The 26,106-nt window shown below is 39.3% G+C and overlaps 2 protein-coding genes across 9 annotated transcripts in view; one reads left to right on the forward strand and one right to left on the reverse strand.

The window, feature by feature from the left end:
• CFH (complement factor H) overlaps nt 1-13,636 on the reverse strand; it is a 32,979-nt gene extending 19,343 nt beyond the window's left edge. The window contains exons 1-6 of the mRNA XM_075760154.1: nt 13,447-13,636; nt 9,194-9,379; nt 7,870-7,975; nt 6,455-6,531; nt 4,484-4,678; nt 2,055-2,225 (exon numbers count right to left, since the gene is read on the reverse strand). Of these exons, the coding sequence (XP_075616269.1) occupies nt 2,055-2,225; nt 4,484-4,678; nt 6,455-6,531; nt 7,870-7,975; nt 9,194-9,379; nt 13,447-13,537 (826 nt within the window). The 5' untranslated portion in view covers nt 13,538-13,636. The remainder of the gene's footprint in view (nt 1-2,054; nt 2,226-4,483; nt 4,679-6,454; nt 6,532-7,869; nt 7,976-9,193; nt 9,380-13,446) is intronic.
• Nucleotides 13,637-23,830: 10,194 nt separating this feature from the next.
• The window catches only part of KCNT2 (potassium sodium-activated channel subfamily T member 2), a 143,901-nt gene continuing 141,625 nt past the window's right edge, over nt 23,831-26,106 (forward strand). For 5 of the 8 annotated variants that reach the window (XM_075760155.1, XM_075760160.1, XM_075760159.1 and 2 more), the window contains exon 1: nt 23,869-24,357. In XM_075760155.1, the coding sequence (XP_075616270.1) occupies nt 24,263-24,357 (95 nt within the window). In that variant the 5' untranslated portion in view covers nt 23,869-24,262. Of the gene's footprint in view, nt 24,358-24,635; nt 24,711-26,106 lie in introns of those variants that run through there. The other 3 variants (XM_075760162.1, XM_075760163.1, XM_075760161.1) reach the window with 3 other exon arrangements.

Consider the following 26,106-nt stretch of genomic DNA (forward strand, 5'->3'; position numbering starts at 1 on the left):
GGAGGTTTAATTATAGTCTTTAAGTGCCAGAGTTGAATGAAACTAAAGTAAAATCCATGCCCCAGAGGGCTGATGTCAAACAGGACTAGCCTCAGAAATTATGGATTTGTCATCTTAACCACTCAGAAGGCATTTGGGAGTTAGAAAGCAAGAGGGAGTTTCAGCATTGTAAATATATTCATTTGTAGAGATTCTCAGACAATTTCTGATGGGAAATTTGAACACCATGGACAATGCAATTGTGCAATTACAGTTCGGATGACATTAAACAAATTGCTGTCTTCATTCTAGACTAAGAGTCATGGACAGTGGCAGGATTGATGCATACCATGTTACTTTGGTCTCTGTTTATACATTACTTCATGTCCATGGTTCTTAGGGTTTGTGAACTTAAAATCTATGATGTTGTACATAATTCTTGACATAATGGCTGTGTAGAAAATACTGCTGTTTTCAGCTTTATGTATAATCCAGCACTACAGTTCCATTGTAATTTTCAGCTTAGACACTTATGGCCATCAATGGACTACTTATCTTTCTGAAACTGGACTACTTCACGTTTGCTTGAACTCCTTTGGAAATGGCCATGTGAACCTAAGATTGTTCTTCCTACAAGTATTTCATAGTAGGAAGATATATATAGGAAGATATAGGAAGATATAGTAGGAAGATATATATAGGAAGACATACGAAATATCGTAGTATTTCAGAAGAACTCTTGCAAGGCAGCTTAGAAACCTAAGTCAAGCTTGTAATTTGAAAGATTCTTTGAAATATACTTTTGTAATTTCCAGTCATTTCTGAAAGGTTGCATAGTACATTAACAATTTCTTACTGAAGTTCTATCAGTGAAATAGGGATTATTTTTTGAATTGTTCCTCTTTGGTTGGAACTGGTTGATCAGAACTAGTAGTCTGGAAATTTCAAGAACGGATATAATGACTAGCAACCAGATGCTCAGTCTGCTCAAATTACAGTAAAACTCATCAGGACACTCCGACAAAATGCAGGTGTCAGTTCAGTAGGTCAAGCAAACTTCTATTGTCTCAAATGTCTCATACAGGGTGAGATGTTGAGTGGTATTTTACTTAGTGATTAGTCCTATGATTACAAGTAGCAGAGTCTTGGCTATGGTGACACAGCATCTCAACTACTCAACATGGAAGACCTGAAGATGCATTAACTTGTATCTCCCCCTCAAAGAACTCTTGTGATTCATAAGTAGGTCATCAAGCTAAGACTATTAGCTTTCCCTACTTTTCTTCATATTGCTGCAATTCTTACGATATCAAACACTTTTTTCCTCAGTCTTCCAACATACAGCACAGCCACTGACTTGTACCAGTTATGTTTATGTTAAACACACTTGAAAAGGTATTGAGACTTGATGTGAAGGCAATAGGACTTCAAAAACCATGCCACTTCTGCAAGAAATTGGTTTCAAATGTTAATTTTCCCATATCGTTAAAAATTTCAGATTCCTTCTGTAGTTTGAATTTCTCTGGTGTTAGTACTTTTTTTTTTGTTCTGCTTGCTTAAATATTCTTTTCAGTGTCTGATTTTCCCATTCCTTAGAAAAAACACTTTCCTTGTATTTTGTAGAAGGTAAAGAGATTCAGCTTTATCCTTCCTATTTGTCCAAATTATGATCTTTTCTAACACAAAAAATCTTTTACCTATGTTCTCCCCACTAATTCAGAATCATATAAAAAAAAAAACTACAATAACAACAGCTACTAATGCTGCATGAAGTATTTTAGCATCAATCATCTCACTTATGCAGTATACTGGAGCAATTGTTGCTTCGTGGATCTATTCAACTACGCTCAAGTAACAAAACACTGAATTAACAGTTTTTGCTACCGCTCTCAATGGAAAACTCTTATCCAGTTGTTTGGTCCCTTCAACACTTAATCCTTCCAGATCTTCATGGGATAGTGGTCAGATGTGGATGGATTTCTTTTGTTATGAATAAACTAACTTTTGCCATTACTAATCTCTGAAATTACTTCCAAACACAACAAATGTACAAAATAACTTCAGGCAAGGCTAACCAGTGCAATAGGGGGTTGGATTCCATCCTGATTCAGTACATCGTACATCTGCTCTTTCACCATATCTGTATCCTTCATCACAGGCAAACAGAAGTTGTTCAGAGTCCTTGTAAGACTGCTTTGAAGAACGTACATATCCATGTGGAATTACTGGCACATTACAGATAATCTCTGAAATTAAGAAAGACAAAATCCATATATTTTTGTTTATTTTTATTTGCTAAGAATAAATGCCTATTGGAATAAAATTTGTGTTTGTTTTTTCTTTTCTTTTTTCTTTTGACTTCACAAAAAACATTTGCATGTAGAAACTGAAACTTATTTGAGAACTCTTCAATGACCTGATTGTGAATGCCAGATGTGGCATAGTACAGCATCAACAGCAAATTGGTTCATGAAACAGATTTCAGGGCTTTGCTTTGGATTTTAATGGACCTCAGAATTAGTATATAGGGCAGAGGACATTCTAAAATAAGCAACTAGGCTAGCTGAAATTTAGGATTTTCCATTTTTCAGATAATCTCATTTCCTTGTAATTTCCAGCAAACCTAAAGCTCTCTTCTAGCCAGTAGACAATTCATTAAATCATGGCATCAACAGGAAAAAACAATTAAGCTATTGGGAAAACTGACACTAGAATGCTTCACTCTCTGTAAAAGAACCTCAGCATCCCCAGCGCCACGCCAAACCCAATAAAACCACTGAGATATTGCAGTTCCCAAGAACTGCATTCATAAAGCCAGAAAATATTCAAGGCACTGTTTCCTAGGCCACAGAACAGGACACCAAACAGTTCTCTTGGACTCCTTTGCTGGATTTACTTTGTATTTAGGATGAAATATAGCTCAGTGGCTATTATTTAATAAAATTCACTATATTCTGCAAATGTTACAAGCACATGTGTTTAATCCCACTTTATGCTGTTGAAATTATAATAAATGGGGGTTTCAAAGCAGCAAACTACAGCACTGAAATTGTGAAAAAACCATACATGTATCTGACATCCTGACATATGTACTCTGCTCTTCTAAACACATACTTCCCAATCAGGTAACATATAAGTGATCTAAGAAACTTGACGGACTGAATATTTAACAGTGATTGTTACCACAAATTTCCTGGGATTCGTTCTTACTTACTGACAGTCCAATCCCATACAATCTCTATTTGCAAAATGGGAGGAATAACACCATCCACCAGTATAAACTGCAGGTGGGGCAGGGTGGGGTCGACTGGCCAAAAGTAGTTTTGCAGCAAAAAACTTGGCAGTGTGATGGACAAGTTGAACAGGGGCTAGCAACGTGTCTTTGCAGCAAACAAATAAAACAGGGTCCTGGGCTCCATTGGGAAGAGTGTTGCCAGCAGGTCAAAAGAGGTGATTCTTCCCCTCTACTCAACACTGGTCAGACCACATCTGGAGTGCTGTGTCCAGGTCTGAGCTCCCCAATACAGTAAAGATATGGACATACTGGAGCAGGTCCAGTGAAGGGACATGCAGATAATTACGGAATTGGAAAATTTGACAGGTAAAAAGAAGCTTAGAGAGTCTAGAGAAGAGAAGGTGGGAAGCAGGGGGGGAAGGGAGGGGAGGATCTTAGTTATATGTATAAATTCCTGACTGTGGTGGGGCAGGCAGAAGTAAAGATGATGGAGCCAGACCCTTCTCATTGGCACCCAGTGACAAGCTGAGAAGCAGTGGGCACAAATTGAAATACAGGAAAAACCACTTAAACATAAGAAAAAACATTTTTACTTAAGAGTGGTCAAACACTGGAATGGGTCACCCAGAGAGGCTGTAGAGTCTCCATCCTTGGAGATGGTCAAAAGCCAACTGGACATGGTCTTGAGCAACTTGCCCTAGCTGACTTCTTTGAAGGACCTTCAGAGGTCCCTTCCAAGCTCACCTATTCTGTGATTCTGTGGTTCTGTAAAAACATGAATTAACCTTCTAACTTGTCAAAACACATTAGTCTGAAGAAAGAAAAATCCATCATGATTTCTTTGTATTTTATATAGCCTAAGAATATGAGTGAATTAAAATCATACTAGTTTTTTTCACATAGATTCAAAACTGTTTGTAATTACTTTGGTTACATCAACACTGACGTGATTGAATCTTATGTAGACATACCAAAGACATACCAATTTCAAAGAAATTGACTGCAGCCTGGCAAAACATACAGCTTGTAGTGAAAATGCAGAACAAACAGATGGTCCATTATGACTATAATAGCACCAATATTCTCTGATTTCTCTTTCCTATCCTACTTCTTCTGCATATATGCAATGGAGGTTGTTTACAGATAAACTATGCTTAACTGCTGTGGAATAAAGTGAAAGCTTTGTAGTTTCCCATATGGTAATCAGTCCTTAGAAGTCTATGAGAGTAAAGCTTCTTATTTACAGATAATAAATAGTATCCTTTTTACCTTTGCACTGAGGGACATCACTATTCCATTTTCCATTAGAAGAGCAAATTATTTCTCTAAGTCCGACAAGCTTGTATTTTGCATTACATTCAAAATTTACAACCTGGCCAAAGGAATATTCTCGGTCAAGCTCAAATGCACCAGTCATAATTATTCTTCCATTTGCTGGTGCTTTTACAGGTAAACACTTTGCCACTGAAAAAAACAAAAGCAACAACAACAACAACAACAAAAAACAGACAACAAAACAAAAGGAAAGGGAAAAACAGCCATTTTGAGGTCTATTCTGTAAAACAAATTTACACACAAAAAAATTACAGAAAACTCACTGTAATTTCCTTACACATTTAAAAAATATACACTCTTGTTATGTGTTCAGATACCATTTGCAACAGATAAACTACAAAACCCTAAGCAAAAAGACAGATTGACAGGAGGAAGCTTGTAGACCGGCTCTCATCATCCTCTTCTTTGCCCTTGAAGGCTAAAGATAGAGCACCCTTCTAGATGACTAGATGACCTTCTGAGGTCTCACCCAATCTAAATTATCCTATGATCCTATGAATTCTGTGGATAGTTAGATGAGCCTTGACTGACACATAGGGCCATTAAACTTTGTCAAAATAGGTTAATTTACTTTAAAGCTATGCCTAACTGAATTTGCTATAGACAAATATCTGGAAAAGTGCTGTGTTATAGACTGACTACAACAGTTCAGTTACTAAAAATCCTAGTTGAGGATATCAGAACAATTGTATTACTAAAGTAAAGAAAAACAATGATGTCAGCCATAATTTAGATCTCTTGTATCTCCTAACTTTGTAACTGCAGAAAAAGGAAGAATTAACGTATGTCATCAGATATTTCTTATTAAGGGGGAAATGACTATCAAAGCTCATTCTTAAATGTTCACTGAGCATGTATGAAAGTGGCTGGTGTTTTGCTTACCATAGCTCCCACTTTTCTCTGACAACATTCTCCATCTTGTAAGCCATCTGTCTTTTCTATGAGCTTACATTTTATCTTCTAAGTTCCTCATAATTACAACATTATACAAATACTTTCTTTCATAGGCAATCATATTTTAGCCTAATGAAAACTCCTCAATCATGAAAGAAAAATCTTATGAGGAGTTTGAAATTGAAGTATCTTGGTGATGTGATAAAAAATGTTGGAAATCATTGCTCTGTACTGTATACCTAAAATTGAGGACATTTAAAATCCAGTAAACTAAATGTGAAATATCTGAGACCAAGGGAATGTCAAAACACAGACAACAAACTCCAGACAAGAGAAACATAACTACTTTTGTTTGTGATTCTTTTCTTAGAGACCCTTTCCTGACGTTAGATGCTTAGCCTAAAGAGAAATTTCACCACTGCAATTAAAAATTATCTTTGGGAAGAAAGGAAGGTTAATTTCATAATCACATGGGCTTGCAAATGGTGAAAAGGTTTCCAAAATCAGGGAAGTATCATCTAAGCCACCCAGTCTATTAAGTCCTGAGGTCTGGGTCTCTCTTGCTCTCATTCTTACTTACTGAAGTTTTTCCACAGTATGCTAATAGGGAGAAGAACTTATAAAAAAATCTTAATGGCTAGAATATTCACAAGGGTGAAAAACTAGCTAAAAACACACATGCTTTCACATACATCTGAAACACCTCATCCTAGCGGTCTTTTGTAAGCATGTTTTGCAGACATCTACTCTATCAGGGCCTTCAGGCGGGGCAGAGCTTTAAGTCAGTCTGGGGGTGACAAGACTCCATTTTGTGAATGCTTTTTAACAAAAGCTTGAGATCTTATTAGGCTAAAATGGCTGAGCAGTCTTTGTAAGAGTTTCACTGCTGCATAACGTGAATTTAATCATATGTGAATTAATACTAGTAGAGAGATCACAGACTAGTTCTAGATAGTATCAGACAGACAAAAAGACAGTTTGATAAAGAATCAAATGTCAAATTCCATTTACCTTCACAGTGAGGGATGTCATTGCTCCATCCATCTGCCTGACACTCACGGTAATTTCTTTGGCTGAGCATCTGGTATCTTACCGAATAAAAAGTAAACAATGCTAAAATACAGTCTCATTATGTGATGGAAACAGCAGTGCTGCTGTTTTTGAAGCAAAGGAAGTAGGTTTCATGTGTTCTAGCACAGACTAACCCAAACATGACAAAACCAAGTATTTTTTTTTGGCCTTCTTCTTCACTATTTTGTTTCTTTTAATTGCATATGGCAAAAAATATGAAAAAACCTCAGAAAATAGGAAGTAATCAGTAAGATGGCTTCTTCATCACAAAGATGGCAAGCTTTGGCTACATAAGAAATAACCTAGGTGTAATTTACACAATCAATAGCAAGCAGAGTAAAACTGCTGTTGCATGTGCCCTAGTATGACAGAAAGCCATGTGACAGCATCAAAATAGGACTTAATCCAAACCATATGTATCTCATGCTTTGATGGGTTAGTATTATCTTAGGTTTCAGGGCAACACGGCCACAACGCCATGACTTCTGCTTTGTCTGAAATGTAGTCAAAGGAGGAACAGCTAGTGTAAAAGGACAGTGAAGAACTGTCAGAACTGAAGGGATTAAGGAGAATATTGATTTTGGAACTCTTTTTGTGGAACACAGACTAGACTCCAGTAATACAAAGACTGCAAAAGCATGGCTAAACTACTGTACCATGCTTACAGCTGATTTGCATTTCAAGAGGAAAGAATTCAGTCATAGGCATACTTAACTAAGCACAATACTATGTATTTGCCTTGCCGCAGTTTTCATTGGAGAAGATTAACAAAGGAGGAAGAGAGAATTTCTTTCAAGCAGTCAGTGAAGACATGTTAGTGAGTCTACCAGAAATGTCTTTCTTCAAACATTTTTACAATCTATTTTACTTCATAATGCACAAAAATTATTTAAGCAGGAATTATGAGTTGTGGTTCTGAATAGGAGATTCTGCTGAATGGCCTGATGACTTTGCTAACATGACTGCATCATGACTGCCTACTGAGAGCACTGATTCCAGGATACAAAGCTGCATTTCCATCTGAACTGGCTGGTGGAGTCATGAGGAAGCTTTACAGCAGATCACTATTTTTCTAATTGGACAGCCATGATATCAAGTTAGCTACAGCCTTACGTATTTTAGACACGTTGGATGACAGCTTCAGGTGCATGAGTTCACTTACTCCAATAGCACCAGACATGAGAAAGAGTTATCTTTAGTATTACTGTAATGGCAGAAATTTAAATTAAACAATAACCAAGCATTAAATATTAGTAAGTTGCAGCTGCACTACAAACAACAAATCTATTATTGACACTTCTTTTAACATTAACACCTTATGTTAACTCCCATATATTGAATTAAATAAGTGTTACCCATCATTACATCTGTACTCAACTCTGGCACCAAATACAAATTCACTTCCACTGGTAAGTTCAAAGTAACCAAACTCAGTATCTCCAGGATGTCCACAGGGCTTATCTGGTAAAAAAAAAAACAAAAAAACAAAAAAACAAAACGAAGAAGAAACCTGCTCCAATGTGATTCAGAGAAAATGGACAACCTCGTGATCAATTTTGCTGTCTAGTGTGGCCTATCCTGAAAAGGGAACGTGATCACTTAACCTGTGTCAGATCATCTCTTTTCTCCTTCCACCTGCACCTTGCTAGTGTCAGTATCTACTCATTGGGTAGCAGTATTTACTAAAATATATTACTAACAAGCAACACCAAATTTTGTATAATCTGAAAGCTCCATGATCACTGAGTAATTATACAAATATATATAAAAACTGAGAAGGTGACTAAATAAAAAATGTAAAAGAAACTAGTAACAACTTTATTAATTTTTACTTATGAATTGTATTCATCTCTGTTTGAATGACAGCTGGCGTTTAATTTTATATTATCAAACCAAACATTTATATTCTGCTAGTAAAAGTTTTGTATGTTAGATATGTAACAAAAAAAGTTTGTGTGTCTAAAATTTTTTTGTGTTTTAAGCTCATTTATTACAGAAAAGTATCTGCTGACTAACAATAATAAACTTCAATTTCTTCACTAATGAATTCTGTATGAGGGTGTGAGATACTTCTAAACTCTTAACACAGTTTACTAGAGATAATAAATAGCAGCTCTCATCTGAATAATGAATTTTCCTTCACAGATTAAAAGAGAAGCCAGGGAAAAAGAGTGTCCTACTTCCAAGAAATATATCTTTCATAGAACTAGTAGAAGAAACTGAAAGAAAGACAATACTGTCTCTTGACTTACATTCAGAAGCTAGGTTAGTGCTTTATTCTGCTTAGACTGTACATTTCAACTGCATTAGACTTGTTCTAAAATTTTAGAAGCAAGCTCCTAAGAACTTAATAACTTAACTTAGTAACATAAATCTAGTCTAGATAACATAGGGTCTTAACACAAGGTCTTAACATTAAGTCTTAACATAAGGCTGGCCTAAAGTCAGATCTTCTCCTGTAAAGAAAAAAAAAAAAAAAAGATAATCCTTCGATCTGAAGAAAAGGAACTTCCAAAATTTTTTCCTTATGCATACATACTTTTTAGAATGGTATTTTAAAGGATGCTGAAATTAGTAAGCTACAGGTAAATATACAATGGCAATTTCACATTGACATCACTGGCAAGGAATGTGATCTGTCAGGTTAAATGTTTGCACAAATTTTGCACAAATACTTACTTCTGCATTCTGCCCCTGGAGGGTGTTGCTTCCATGCTCCGTCAGCACACTCGAACACAATTCGTCCAAGTTTTATATATCCAGGCCGACATCTGTATGTTACTTGAGTACCATGTGGATAGGGAGGTTTGTCCCATCTTTCAGCAGGCACTTCTTTAACCCTCCTAGGAGGAGGTTCTTCACAAGCTAAAAATTGTAAATAAAAATATTGGTGCCTGAAGTACATGCTACAAACGCCAAAATAATTTTACAATGGAAAATGTAGCAAGAAATCCTGGGGACATTTGTGATCAAACGAACATATGTTTTCTACTTAATTATCACAAAATAGGAAACTGCCAAGAATCCACATTTTGTAGGAATATGAACAGACATTTAGGAGGACATAAGAATAGTCAAGCAAATGCCAAGAAACCACATGAGAGAGTCATAATTCATGAAATAGGTTTTAGTTACAAAGACTGAGACGACATTAGTGCCCTGGTTCTAACCACAGACATCTCTTACCCTTCCATTTGCAGGAGCTCCTCCATGCCTGTCCTTCCATTACCACAGAGAACAGCTCTGCGCGCTCTGCTGAGTTTGCTTTCAAACTATTTTCTTCTGCAGCCACCACCGTCCTTACTGATAGTAAATTCATGTGCCATTTGATCAAGTTCTGTCAAATCTCCCCTCACCTTTACGTTGCCTAAACTTTCTCTCCAGGCTGAGATCACCTGACGTTCCCAAACTTACTTCCTCCTGCCCATGAGATTACTTCTTATAACAAGTTACTTATTACACGATATAATTAATTCTGGGTATTCACTTCGACCTCATTTTGGCTTAATTCAGGGGGGGTGGATGGTGTTATCTGATATTTCTCATTAGCTAAATAATGTACAGTCCTTCCCAAAAAGCTCCTTCCTGGACCTTCTCCATTGTACAGCCACAGAAAGGTACAGCCAAGCCCATATGAATTACAAGAAATTATCCTGAATTATTTTATTAAGAAGTTCCTCGACAGCTTGAAAATGAGAAAAATCAGAGTAAAGGGGAAAGAAACAAATGTTGGGAAGCTGTCAAGGAAAGACTAAATGATCTTTGTTAAGAAACATTTTGTTTGTTTGTTTATAATAATTGACCTAATTTCAGTGACTAATTCTCTGTGCTTGGATCACTGAAATACAATTATTTTAAAGGCTGAAGCTTTACCCAGAGTAACAGAGTCTGTACAGTCTAGCTAGTTAGATGCAATGAAGTCTGTTTTACATCTGAACATGAAAGGTGAGAATTCATCAAGGATACATAAAACAATCTCTGAGAAATGAAGCCTTGGAAAAGAAGTGAAACATCTGTATAGAAAATAAATGGGAGAAGAAATGTCCACCAGGGAAGGAAATTTCTTGGTGAGTAGATTCGTTACTCAGGAGACAGTTGGCACAAAAGTCCTCTCACCAGTTTAGTTGTAAGGCCACAGGCTTGAGAAAGCAGCAATACTTTCACTGAAGCTTTCCTATGGACTGTCCAGGTGCTACCTGGAAGTGGGACTACAGTAAAAATATTTAGGATCTTTCCTCACGTGAAGGATGTGGAGTTATGGCTTGCTTGCTGAACTAAACTGTGGAGATCACAACCACAGATTAAGTAGCTGTGATTTCTAATACAAAAAGTGAGCAGATTAAATACTCATTCTTCCACGTCAAAATGTGGAAAGTGAATTTTTCTTTAGTTGTACAAAGACATACACTTGAACACTCACTGGTTTTATTTCAGTCAGTGGAGTACATACCAAATTAGAGGCATAATTTTAGAAAAATGTTTAAAAATCAGGAAAAAGTTTTGTTACAAGAAAGAAAAAAAACCTGTATAATTTTAAGTATTCTGTAGCTATGGCATTTTGAAAATATAAAGAAAAGAATGTTAATTGTGAGATCTTTAAAATAACTGTATTTTAAAGTAGCTAGAAGAAGTAGACAAGCTTTGACGATACTACTAAGGTGCAAAAGGAAGAGTATGCCCACATGTTTGCATTTTTTCCAACTACTTTAATAAGTATGCTCCCTCCTACGAGAGATTACATCTGAGTAAAAATTATTGCTTCTGTCCGCTAGAGGGTACTACCCTACTATCAAAAAAGGTAGCAGGGACTTCTGCTTAGCAAGCTTAAGACACATTCACTTTTTAACATTTTTGCCAATTGCAGGAATAAGAGAAATTAATACGACTCCTCTAGCTAGTTCTGTCTTTCAAATGTGTTTAAAATGGTTAGTTTACCCCAAACTCCCTTCTTCTTAATGGTGAGAAAAGGAATTTTTCTAATTCTACATATTTTTCATTAGAGCTCATTAAAATTAGTGCTTTCAGATTGCAAGCTGAGAAAGCACACTCCGAATTCTATGTTTTTAAAAATACACTATTGAGTACAGAGAGAGCTTCTTGGGTCTATTCCTCCCTTACTTCTGAGTTGTATTATATTTTTATTGTCTGTTGTGCAGAATGAGACCTCTTAACGCCTCCTTGTTACATTAAAAAAAAAACCAAACAAAAAAACCCACATGAAAGATATAGTCTCCTGATAGTCTCTTCATCATTACTAAGACATGATTCTTTCTGGGTTTTATTTCAACTCTCTCTGATTGTTCTTTACCACTCCTGTCCTGATGTCAAACTATCATAGAATCATAGAATGGTTTGGGTTGGAAGGGACCTCAAAGACCATCTAGCTCCAACCCCCCTGCTGTGGCCAGGGACACCCTCCACTAGCCCAGGTTGCCCAAAGCCTCATCCAACCTGGCCTTGAACACTTCCAAGGATGGGGCATCCACAGTGTCTCTGGGCAAAAAACTATGTGTTACCATCAAGTGTTACAGTATGTATGTGTATTTCTGATTACAGCTAATTATTTTTTTAAATGCAGTTTCTTAGTAGCTTGGGAAGAAAAATCTGCTGACAGGATGTACTTCAAAAGCACTCACCATGTGTACTCACCAAAATTAGGAGGGTTTTATTTTTATATTAGAAAGCATGCACTAAATGCATACCTTCCAATCCTTTAGTGAGAGACCAGGAGAGCTGGAATTAATCGTTTAGTATTTATATGTGACTTCACCTCAGTTAGAAATAGCTCAAGCTGCTTTCTTGCCATCATTATGCTGGTTGCAACTTCCATAGCGTCAAGTACAAACTACGACTTCAGGTAGAAGTATTTTTCAGCCCTTGTGCAAAAATCCAGCTCTTGAACAACTCACATCATAGACTTTCAACATGAAGCTTGAACTAAGAACCCTGCATGACCCATGGTAATAGTTGTTCTGGATAAATCAAATATTGCTACATTGACATTCCTTTGCAATCTCTCTAATCTAAAGAGACCATTGTGAAAAGGAATTGCAAATTCAGGCAAACTTTCTTCTCAATTCCAGGACTTTTGAATTTTTCAAAGTAAAATCCATCAGATTGTTTTGATTAAGGTCTTCATAACCTTCACCAAAATTAAAAACAACCTGAACTGAGCGAAGACACACTAGCTTAAAAACACATAGCACCCTACAGTGCTATGTAAAGAAATCCAAACACCACTACAGTCTATGTAAAGAAACTCAAACAGAAAGCAAAAGAATTACTAAACATACATTAAACAATATAAACACAGTATCAAGAAAAATAAATTGAACTGAGAAGCAGAAAATAACAGGCTTCTGAAAAGATACCCAGAATACTAGCTACCTCTTTAAACATGTACAAAAGCATACCTGTATATATTTATCTCATTTAATGGATTAAAACCAGTCTTTCAGTCAACAGATATTTTGTAAGCTTTTCAGTCAATTTAGTAATCATTCCTCTTTCTCAGATTATCTCACAGATTATTCTAGATAGAAAGAAATGCATATTTATTGAATATTTTCTACATTAAACTACCAGCTGTTTACAGATTTTAGATGTTAGAATAATTAACAAACATAACTAATAATAAATGAGTTGTCTGGCCCTAGTTTATAGGGATACTAACCACTAAAAAAGTTTTGCAACAGATGAATAACAGCAGTAGTTATCCAAATAAACAGGTGAAATAATACCTATGACAGGATACTAAATACTAAAGGTGCTAAATACTGCCAGAAGAAATCTCAGGTAATGTTGTCAGAAGTCCATTAAAATAGTCTACAATGCAAACATTTTATCTACATATTGTTTTAGTTACCATCTTCACATAAACTTTAAGAAAATGTTTGGGTTATTTTTTTTTTTTTCTTCACATTAAAGCTTACCTCTTTCTGCAGTACAATACATCCAACACAAGAACAGAGCTGTATAGCTCAGGAACGACATCCTAGAGATTCGGAAACACAGCAAACACATTTAGTATTGGACTCTATTTTTTTTGGTTGCTTTGTGTTATTTCCACTCCTATTTTACTCACTAACTGCTCCAGGGACTGACCTTGCAAAGCATTTATACTCTGATTTCAGCAGTCACTTCCCCTAAACCTCTTGCAACATACAAGTGGTTTTTTTTTTTCCTCTCCAAACTTTGCTAAATGGATAAATAAATAGACATCTGGCAATTTTGGTTGACAGTGTCTTTCCCTGTGGTCTGCTTGTTTCTACATCATACCTCATTTCTTTATATTAAACCCTTCCATACTCAGATAAGCTTATTTCTTCTCATATCCAAAAGAAGTTGTACAAATAAAATTTTTTGTGATTCCTGGTGTCTTATATGCTTAGTTAAAAAGCAGAAAATTTTCGGTTACCAATTCTAAGAGATGGTCTTAGTGAAAACTGACATTCAGCTGTTTCACTGACAAGCCCTCTTCCAGACAGCATAACATCTCTTCCTTCTCCTCCCTCTTTCCCGTTCTCTTGCCAAGCAACTCATACGTGGAGAACAAACTCTCACTCAGCTCCATAACCCTGTGATGATCGGTCTGCATCCATTTTGCAGCTACTGGTGATCAGTAAAAATATTGGGTTTGCATCTACCTAAGCTGAGTTGTAAGAAACAGCTCCTCACAGAACTTCACTGCCCAGATCTTTAATTCCTTTTGTTCTGTGGTAGAGAACCATGTGCTGCTGCAGACAGCAGTGATCTAATTATACCAAGACAGTCCCACCAGTATTACTGCACGTGTGTGCATTTATACGCTTCTGTACCAGTTGGGTGCAAAAGCTAGTTTCCTTGCAATGGTGAGGAACTTCAGATGGTTTAACCTTCCCTGTCACAGCAGCGGTACTAACTGCTTTTCAAACATAGCAGTGACTCTACTGCTTTCTGATTCCTTAAGCGCTGCCGGAAGCTCAGAGAGCACAAAAAACATTGAGGCAGAGTGCTAGGAGGCACACAGATTCCAACCCAAAGACAGTGGCTCAAACCAATTAGCTGTAAAAAAATCCATGCTGCAGGCATGGGTTCTATAATTTCTCTAATTTTAAGTGTTGTATCTTCTGATGTCATGAAGTTCGAAGTGGTTCAGGTTTTGTCAAACTGCTTTTGGGTTATGAAACCACTTGCCAAATCATTACGGGCTTGAAACACAAAGATACTTTCGGCTACAGCTGAACCAAAAACTGGAACGGAATTGAAAATTTACCATGAATTTCCTGTTCCATATGAATTCCGTAACAGGCAATGTTAAAACAATTTAAGCTAAAAAAGAACATCAGCACACAAGAGCATACAGGTATGAACTTCCTATGAATAATTTTAAGCTGAAAATTAGAAGATTCACCTAAGTAGTGAAGCTTTGAAGTAATTGTTGTATAGGCGTAATGCAGGCCTATATAAAGAAACCATCTTTGATCACAAAGCAAGGGACCAGACTCAGTCCTTTCCAGTCTTGTGTTTGTGATCTTCTTAAGTCATTGATTAAACTTACCCTAAACAGAAGGAAATAAAATCAGGAACTTAATATTTCTTCCCTTCCTCACCTCTTCCATGGGCTATCAATTCATTCAAAACTCATGTCTTTAATCCTGTCTGACTAAGTCACCTCCAGCCTCTAACAAAACAGAGTGCATAGGCCTCAGGACCTCTAAGGTAGCCAGAAAGTCATCTCTAGAGTACCCTTACCTCTATTGATAAGAAAGACAAAAATGTCTAAGTAAGTCGGCAACCAAAGGCAGATGGATTTTACCTATGGAAGCAGAGCTATTGCTTTGAGAACTGGTGTGGCCACACTCAAATACTGCTGTGGGCACAGCCAGACAGCCAAAATACCACCACATATTCCCTGCATTAGCAAAACTGCCTGTCAAGTTATAGGATCATAGGAAAGTTCAGGTTGGAAGGGACTTCAGGAAGTTACCTTGTCCAAAGCTCCTGCTCAAAGTAGTCAGTTATGAGGACAGACCAAGTTACTCAAGACTTTATTAATTCCCTAATACTGGGGGGTTAAAACCAAAATCCAGAGTGTTTGTTCAAACCTAAATAATTTTGAGAACAGTGTTTGGAAGCCATTTTGTGATAGGAAGAGAGATCTGAGGAAGTCAGTGTATTCCAGCAGGGAACTAGTAATGACTAGTAATAGAGGCTTAATTAGTCACCACTGGAATACAATCTCTGACCAGTATAATTTCAACACATTCTAAGAACATGCTTGCTCTCACACCTGAGTTTAACGATTATCATTAGAGCCTGCAGAATTCTAGAACCAGTCACTGTTTTGCCCAAAAATCTTCACAAAAGGGTCCTATCCCACTATATTAATGGTGAGATTATCTTTTCATTGTCAACGGTTGTCTCTCCTCTCACTGGCAGACAACTTCTCTAACTCATAATGACATTACACATCACGTAATATCTACAATGACAACCTAATGGTATGACAGGGAAAAACTGCACACAGTTCACTTAGTTTAAACCGAACCACAATCAAATTGTTTTATTGATTTATTAATAGCACATAATTAACTGGCAATCAGTGAAATATACATTCAGGTTCAGTATCGGCAATACAACAGATAAGACACTGTTAATAGACAAAATGCTAATAAACACCTAATGAATTTCTAAATGATTTTTCTTCACTAATCCCCCAAAGTTCTAACCATGCACACAAAGTTGTGCATCCACCCATGGTTATACACACAGTCTCCCTCTCACACATACCTTCTACAGAAGAGATGTGGGTGCTTAATGTGTATCTGTGCTGCACCTTACAACCTGTGAATGCATACGCTGGGGAGAAAGCACCACACAAGGTCACAAATGCACACCCAGTTGTGAGTCCCTGCCTGTTGCACCTGCACCGTTACTGCCCGAGCTGGATGCCGGCTGCTGGCAAGAGTCAGATAGGGAGGATGCTCTGCCTGACCCAAACAGAGGTTTTGATGCCCGTGGGTGAACACACAACAGTGTCAAACACAACTCCTCTGGTTTTGGCTGCTTGCTCTGTTCCCTCTGTTCTCCCTACCACTAGAAAGTTTCAATTGTCCCTTACATTTCTTTACAAATTGGCACATCCCTTGTTTCAAAACTCACTCTGTAACTCCCTGTTTACTGTTTAATCTGGCCATTGGTCGTCATCCCCTTTCATATGATCAGCTGTAGCATATGCACTCTCAGACAGTTTTGGACGCTTGAATTCACATTTCTATCTTCAAGGCTGTTGATGTTCAGGCCATTTTACCAAGGATAGGCTATGTGAGCACCCTTGGAAACAGAAAAACAGGATTAGCAATTCTTTGAATATTGCTTTAGCTTCTTCTAATGCAAATTAGATACCAGCATGTGTTCGGGCAGGGTTCTGCAGCAATGACAGGAGAGATATTCTGTCCAATTCTTAAACTATTTTGTACCACACTTCTGATTACTCTTGTTTAAATAAGTACCACATCATTCTCCTGCCTTGGTGCTCTGTGCTCAAAAGCAAAGTTAAAATTACTTGAAAAGGTGTTCTTTGCATAAAAAAGATGCTCTCCTATATAAAGGCAGCTGTCAGTATCTCTAGTTTTAAATGAAGTCCTCCTACTCAGAGCCAAGTGGAGATTTACTGGAAGGCAATTCAGAGGTTACCACCATTTCCCACCAGCTCTCTCTTCCCTGCTGCAGTGCTGCTATTCCTCCTGTTCCTAAAGTTTCTTTCCAGGTCACCACAGATGTCAGAGGACTGTGGTGCACCAGGATCATGGGTAGCCCTGAAGTGCATACTGTTCTTTTTTGGCTCTGTGCTATGATGGTTTAGCATATAAGAATACAAAGATCAGGTCATATTGTGTGCCCCGTGCCTGAAACAGCCTTATAAGTCACTGGGCTATGGAAAACATGTCCTCTGCCTACTAAGATTTCAGTTTAATTACACATGACAAAAAACCCCAAACCTCCAAATTTTTTTTTAATCCTTTCAGGGGAATTAGCAAATTGGAGATTTGTCACATTTCTCCTTCTGCCCTAGCTTTGCAGCTTTACAGTGACCTTAAAGCTCTGTTCTCACTTTGGGCTATTTCAGTTTGTTACTGTTCCTGAACCGCTATCAAACCTTTCACGCCAGCAGAACAGTCTGCTGCTGCACAGCCATTTAAAAAATAGGCACCAAGTGGAAAGATAGGAGGACTCCAAGACCTTTTTTCCCCTGAAGTTTAAGTAATTCCAAACATTGTAGCATTGTACTCTGGAAGGTGTATCAGACAGCAAAATGAAGAGATATGCAAAATACACAATAAAAAGTAAATAGGATCATTAAAGATTTAAAGGTGTGTAAGAATAGCAAGATTTGTTTAGAAATGAATACTTCATTTGGAAAAAACACATGGAGCAGTCTGGAGCTTGTGCTGCTGCCTGTAGAAAATTAGGATTACTCGGGTTTCTTTTTTAAGTTTCATTATGTATTGGTAGTATTGCCCCAGTGGCTGTGCTTTCTTAAAGTACAAGTAAAATTATCATCAACTATTCCTGTTACTACTCCAGCACACAACCCAGCTACTGAGCTAAGCGGTGACATAAGCATTTCTCTCTGGAGAAACATTAGAGAAACTTACTGGACAACGTAATTATTATTGACGCTATGGTAATACTCAGCCCCCCCCCCCCCCCCCATCCCTAACAGCCATGAATCTGGTAAGCCATAACAAATGTACATTTAAACCGTCAAACAAAAAAAGGGACAATATGACCGATATGCTCATGTTGACCTAACTCACTAGCGAGTTCTTTTTGAGAAAAGGATGTGAAAGAGAAGAGTGGCATTGCAGTGGCAATTCCTTTGCAGCAAGGGAGAAGTAAGAAAATGATGATGCTTTCAAATTATAATGTGTGGGAACAGAGAGTATTAGGGAAAGATGCAAGACAGAAATAATTATCTGAATAGGAAATGGCACAAAAGAATAAGGCATAGTCCCGGCAGTCCTTGGAATTCAAATGGAAATAAGTAGTTGATCTTCGATCTAACAGATATGGTGTTATGGTCACAAAAATGGGGAAGGTAAAAAAGGCTGCCCTTACCCAAGCAGTAACTGACAGACAAAGTGATGAGTCTAAGAAGAAACGTACGCTAGCTTATACAAAATAAACGTGCAAAAACCTAGATATTGTGGATGCAAGGATCTAAAATTGCAATCCCAAAGTACTGTGGGCCCTATAAATGTTGTACTGCTCAGCAACATCCCTTTGCTTTCCATCAACCTCAAGAAGCACAAGTATTGCGTAAAGGTAAAAATGGAAGGCTGTATGACTTAAAGGTCATTTTGCCCTCTTGCAACTCAACAGGAACCCACTTAGACATCCTGGCCTGAGCAATGGCCGTTATTAAGTATTATAGAGTGGTGATATATATGCTTTTTAGACATATATTTTAAAAAGTCAAAATTGTAGTCAATGAGCTTAAATGCTTAAATCCATTAAGGCATCATCTAGATAACCATTTCACACTGATGTAGTTTTTAGTCATATACTCTGCATCACTAAATAACAGTTCTGTATCATGGTAGGCAAAGAGGGAGAGTCCTCAAAATACACCTCTCACCACTTTTTGCTATAGGTTTGATTTAGCCTCTCAGATCCATTCAGATTGCAGGATGCTGCGACAGTGCAGCACGCCTAACTTTAAGTCCTATAAGGCAACTATGTCCTGCACTTCAGATTTGAGATTGCTTTTGGAGTCGATGGTCTGAAATCCAGGCAAAGAAAAAAAAAAAAGATACTAACAGATTTCTTAAGAAAAAAAAATAATGTTGTTTTCTAACTGAGGAGTATACCTTTTTCAATACTGAAACTCTATTTTCTGAGATAAACAATATTTATCATCAAGGACTCTTAATTTCAGAATTTCATCTAGGCACATTTTAACAAATAATGTAATTATGCTTTTTTCTACAGAAGACTCCACCTTTGCAGACTATTTTGGAAGTGAAATTGCAGCTGAAGTTAATCAAATATTGTTTAAGTACAGTTTACTAATCTAAACCCCAAATCATTTTGTGAACTGTGAGTGCTGAGTCCCTAAATATTCTACTCAGTTGCCAAAGCTGCAGAACTGTCTCATGTGCTGTCAGTACTCTATTATCCAGTTTTAGTCTTAAACGCAGAACCACAATGTGAGAGTTCCAAAAGTTCTCATTAGCAACATAAACATCCAGATACTTCTTAATTATGGGGGAAAAAAAGAATCAAAAAAGTGAGCACCTGGGAAAATGCCTCAAAATGAGCTTGAGTTTTATTAATTTATTTTCAGTCAATCAGTTTTTCAGCCTGCCTAGTCCTTTCCTAGCACCAACAGACAAATAGCAGAAAGCACGTGAATATTGCAAAGAAGGCATTTCCACCTACCATTTTTCACCGCAGCATCAGCTACTCCTTACGGTGTCTTGTGTGTCTGCTTAGTGAGTTAACTGAATCTCATTCCGACAATATTAAGACTATGTCCCTTGAAATGAGAATAAGTACAAGTTACTCACTTTACAGAACTGTTTAAAAGGGTTTAGCATTTGCTTCATAAATGCCTTATCCTTTTTCACCTTTTGCTTTAAAAGTTTATCTTTACCAGTGTTCTTTCTTACCCCAACCACAACCTCATAATACTATTTAGGAGAATACAAACAATAGTGAGGATGATAAGCTTATCAGCTGGGGAAGACAACTCTCTGAGTCATGGTATACAATTGAAAAGCAATGGAGGGAAGAGGAGTGAGAACTGTGCCTGGCAGGGCTATTTCAGCACCACAGGGCAAAGGACCATCAACAGCACTTCAAGAGGGTGAAATTCACCAGTTAATCATTGGCAAGAGTCTTCTCTAACCCTGGCAGTCTGGTTTGGTTTTGATTTACCTGAATAATTTTAGGTATCAATACCAACAGTAAAGAATGTCCCAGTGAGTATTAATAATTAAACTGATTAATAATAAAGAAAACCTTACAAGCCTTTGGAGGGAAATATCAAAACCCCAAAAATCCATTTTACTTTAATAAAGTAGAATGCATAATTCAGATTTAGATAGAGGGGAAGAATAGCCTCCATATACACTGCAACTGTTCAAAAGGTCCAGAAGCCATTTGCATTGTGCCAGCCTGTTTTACCTACATGCCACCAAAAATATAAGTAACCTAAAAAGGCGACCTAAATAGTTGTTCTTTCTGTACCTCAGTATGATCCAAGATTTATATCTAATCACTAGCAATAAGCTCAGTAACACAGTTACCCCCTCTCTCTCCCAAACTTTATAGTTAAGTAAGTTGGAAAGAGTTACACGCCTGTATCTGGTCAGTTTAAAAAAAAAAAAAAAAAAGAAAAAAGAAAAAAAGAGATTCATTAAAGTCTATTTTTATTTCCCAAGTCAGGGCCACAGATGCTTCTGACACTTCTCAGGGCCAGAATCATTCCAAGAGTGCAAACCTACATTTGTTCCTTGCAAGTACTGAACGTGGCTCACAGCTTTTCTTTAACACACAAACACAGCAGAAGGAATGCCTAGCCTGAGCATAGTGACCCAGTATAACAGTTCATATATAACAACATCTGTCTCCAGCCAGATGATTCAGTGTCTCCTCAGCTTGAAGACATACATTTCCTAGGTGTTTTGAGTTGCTAATCAAAATATTAGATTTAGATAAGTAAAATCCCATCTCTGTCCCATTTTATATACTTAGAGCTTTTCAGAGTGACCAGGCCTTATACTGTCAGATATGTAAAAACACAGCTAATTTTATATTGCAAAGATTTTATATTACTTAGGAGCACAAAATTAAGCTTCTGTATAAATTGCATGACAGTTACAAGTTTGCTTTCTATTAGCTCTGCTCAACTATTTACCAGGTTGCTAGTGCAAATGCACCTACTGCTACTTAGCTCCTCAAGTATGAAAACAAACGTTAAATTAATCAATTAAGGTGGAAAAATTAATGAGGCTGCTAGAAGATATAGTAGAAACGCCATTAATTTCCCAACCAATCTATGATTCATAGACTTCAGAAAAGGACTACGGTTAGCCTAACTACTTTACTTTTACAACAAACTGTTATAATATAGAAGTTCCACCCCACCTCAAGGTTTGGCAAGATGAAAAGATACTCAGGCGAAGAGAGGAAATAATGTTTTCTTAGAAGAGACAGCCTGTTCAACTGAAGCAGCAGAGAAAGAAAAAATGGGCTGCACATAAGAAATACTCTAAAGAAGAAAGATCCTGGACCTTTTTTTTTTTTTAAATTAGACTTTTGAGAGCTCCGCCCTCAGAACACAGCATGGTAAGACTGGCAAGAATGTGGCAGCAGGGTAATTCACTATTTTATTTATTTCCTGCATCAGCCAAACCAAAAAGTGAGTTAGCTTCGACTCTTGCCACATACGTGCATCTGTTTTGCTTTGTCTAACAAGCCTTTCTGAGAAGTACATTGTAAATGCTGAATGCAGCAAGCTGTAAAAAAGGGTAAGCATCATACCTCAGTGGTCCCAGCATTTTACAGGACCTGGGATACATCACTGGATTCTCTAAAGAAACAGCAATCAGTGAGGCCATGCTTAAGAGCTCTTTACTAAAGAAGCAAGGAAAGGTGCATTGTCTGTAACAACAGCAGAGATAACCCGAGTCCTGAACTGGACTACCTGTTGGTTATCTGTAGAAATCTTTCCCTCACAGCATGAAGCTCAGAGCTGGATTCTCAGTACGGCACATTATTATGTGGTATACTCCAGGCTGCCATACTTAGGCTGATACTCTATGTGCCCCATCAGCTTTTCACTAGCTTACCTTCTACATAGAAATCCAACTGAATGCAAAAATAGAAGGTTCACACTTCAATACACAGTATGGATGCATGCACTTAATTAAACATCTGGTATTTAAACCACATTTAGGAAATAAATAACTTCTCATTTATCTCAGCCCCTGATCCAGTAAAATCTAAAAACATCATCCACACTTAAAAACTGTGTTAAGACCATGCATGTCTTCATTCTAGGAAAGGAATGCTACAGCTGAATAGTTTAGGTGAAGACCTAATTGGACAAGGTGAATCAAAGGCTGCAAAAATGTAGTAGTATTTATGTTTACCAGAACTGGGACATTAGATGCTAAGTATGTCAGTTAGTCTAGATTACAGTGGATCTTTAAGAGCAAATCTAAAAAAACCTTATTCACTATTTCAGTTTGGTGCCAGTGAATTCAAACAAATCATCATATTGGTAATACATGCTTCATCAGTCACGTAAGAAATTCAAATACTTTCTAGAGTGTCTTCCACTTTCAGGCATTGCCTACAAATCTCAATCACTGGAACAATTCAGCTTCCCTGTATTCTTACAGGGCCTGTGCCACCACTCCTGGCACGCACAACAAACCCCAGTTAATCAAAAAAGGAAGCTGACCGATGGCTTACCATGTTTGCACCTGAGATTTCAGAAGAGTTGGCACAAAACAGGATCAGACACACGTCACTAACCAGATACGCCCGAGTGACTAAATATGAGCAACAGACACAGTTAGGAAAGATCCAAGGATGCTCAGATGACCTACCATCAGCCCCCTACGTGGGGTCTGCGCAGTGGCTACCTATAGCTCTCCAAGATAAACCACCTCATTTTTCAAAATTCGGGGCCTACAGAACAGTACTTCTGAAGAAGCCCCAGGTGGAACAAGAGGAGGTCGCTGGCTGCAGGGGGTAGGCTTGTGAGGGAGCCCCACGAACGACCCCAAAGGAGGGGCTGGGACCGAGCTGGTGCTCGGGGCGTGAGGCGATGCCCCAAACGGGTACCGCACGGCATCACCCCCGTGGAGGCCCCTGCCCTGCCGCGGCGTGCGGGGACACCCGAGACCCGCCGAGACCCGGCAAGGCCCGCCGAACTGCCACCCCGAGGGGACGGGCGCGCCCCTCTCCTCCCACCTCACTCAGCCCGCCACGTCGGCGGGCCTGGGGGAGCAACGTGGCGCTCCGGGCAGCGCGCGGCGGCCGAAGCGTGGCAGGAGCCGAGGTGCCTCCGCGGCGGCGCGGAGCGGCGGTACCCGCCTGGTGCCCGCCTGGCCCCCGCTCCCTCGGGGCCCGGACCCGAGCCCGCTCCCACGCCGAGGAGCGAGGAGCCCCCTGCCCTGCACGCTAACGAGGGAGCTTCCATTGGCCGGCAGGCAGAGGTTCCCACGCCGTCAGTGGAGTATGCTAATGAGCGCCCGTCCCATTGGTTCGCCTGCCAGCGGCGGCTCCAAACAACATTTGCATGGCGCTGGACAGCTCTTTGTTGTCAACCGCGGCAGCCGGCGGGCGGTGCGCGCGCCTTCGCGCTCGCGCGGGGTGGGTGGACGAGCGGGCGCGCGCCGCCGAGGCCGCCCCACCGCCGCCCGCCGGCACCTGCTTCTCCCTGGGGCGGGCGGCGCGGGACCCCCGCGGCGCGAGGCGGAACTTTCAGCCCGGGGTCCGTTAACGCCACTCGCGCACCGAGCGCGCGCTGGTCCCGCCACTCCCCTCAGGAGCCGGGAGACGCCGCGCGCCGGCAGCCTTTGTGTGCGCAGCCCCCGCACTCGCCCAGGGGACAACGCGCTCCGCGCCGCTGCCCGCCCCCGGGCCCTCCTGCCGCACTGGGCTTTTCCCCCCACCCATTTTGGTGGGTGGGGGGCGACTGCCCCTCCGCAAGGGAGCGGCGGCGGGTGTTCCCCTCCTGCGGGCAGCATGGTGGACCTGGACAGCGAGGTGCCCCCGCTCCCCCCGCGGTACCGGTTTCGGGACTTGCTGCTGGGCGACCAGGGCTGGCAGAGCGACGACAGGTGAGTGCGCTGTCCCCGGGCGCGGTGACGGCCCGAGAGGGAAAGTGGGGTGCTCCGCGGGCGGTGCCGCCTGCCTCTCCGCCAGCCAGCCTGAGAGGGGCGGCCCGGCGGCGCGGGCTCCGCGGAGGGTCGGGGTGGCGGCGGAGCGAGCTGCCCGCACCGCCCGCAGGAGGCCGGCCCCCGTGAAAAACTTTCCTGGGAAAGGGATGCGACCGCCGCCGAGGGGCCGAGTCGGGGCCGGCGCCCCTCACCAAGGCACGAGGCATCCCGCAGCTTTCGGGGCGATACCACCTCTGCAGAAGGGCAGCACCTTCCTCTTCCCTACGGCTACGGTAGGAGGGAGAGTAGGACAGGTACGATACCGTCTCCGGATGATAACATGCACTGCGGGGAAACCCTCAACAAAATACGCTTTTGCCGCTTGTCGCAAGGCTAACTGCCAGCGTCACTGGATAATTTTATCGTCCAACATGCATGCTTCTTCACATACGGTTTGTTTTCACGCTAGTATCCTAGGCTTGGATGTAACTACCATTTATTAATTTATAAATTATTTCAAGGACTGTCAGCATCTTTAATTACAAACCGATAGAAAAAGGTATTTGTTCGTGTGAAGTCAAATAATGTCTTTAAAAGAAAAAAACCCCTGTATATTAACCCAAACAAACATACCGGGAATATGTGTTTAATTTCAAAATGCTAAATGAACAGTATTCTTGAACACCAACAGCATCATGCCACTCTATTTGACTATACAAACTGGTGTGTCGATAGGCTATTACACGATCCCATCTTGCAAAATTATGTGTGAGATCCACTTTGTAGTAACAACTTATTGTGGTCAAGTGACAGAAAAGCAAAATTGTCTGGTAATATATGAGGACATATTGGATCGATTTTAATTCAATATATTTATGTTGTCAGAATGAGTCTTTAACTCAGTAGTCAGAAACTTTGATTTTTAGTGCTGGTCTACATTGGTTAGATTTTAGCCACTTTCCTAAAGAAAGATGAATTCTCATTGATTGCTAATCTCAAGATCATGCAGATATGTAACTAATTATTACCTTTGTTTAGGAGAATATGCTATACGTTGAAGCAATTAAACAAATTATGATTATTCAGACAGTTACGAAGTGGTGAATGACATCTTAAGATAATCACCAAAAAAAAGGGAATGCTGTTGGTTGGAAATGACAGTATTGTAACTACATAATAGAGAGTTAAAGAGTATGTTTATCAAAGCATGGTTTTATAGTTTCAAAAATAATTAAACCATAAGTATATTCTGTATTCACAACTTCTGATCACAATATTCTTTGAGATTTTAGAAAATGTAGATCTTAGCATCTTATACCTACATTTTATTTTCTACTGAAATAGGAAAAAAACCTGCAACTTTTCTTATTGTATCAAATTTATTTATTTAGCCAGGGTGTTGATGGCTAAAATAAACAAAATATTCTCTGTACACCTTTTTAGACCACTCTGTGGCGTAACACTTTTGCCAGCTCTTGTTTAAACTTCTGTCAAGCACTTCCCTGATACCAGCTGTTTGACTTGAACTTTATAAAGTTACCTTCTATGGAAGAAGCATGATATGGTCTCAAATAGGAAATAGTGTATAAGCAACTGCACAAACCATAGCATTCATTTAGCTATAGAAATGTCTATTTCAAGTCTGTGTGCACTCAACAAAATGTAAAGAAATAATCCTTAAAAATATTGATAGTATAATTATAGCATAAC

This window comes from Balearica regulorum, chromosome 8 (genome assembly GCF_011004875.1).
Source record: "Balearica regulorum gibbericeps isolate bBalReg1 chromosome 8, bBalReg1.pri, whole genome shotgun sequence".
NCBI classification, from domain to species: domain Eukaryota; kingdom Metazoa; phylum Chordata; class Aves; order Gruiformes; family Gruidae; genus Balearica; species Balearica regulorum.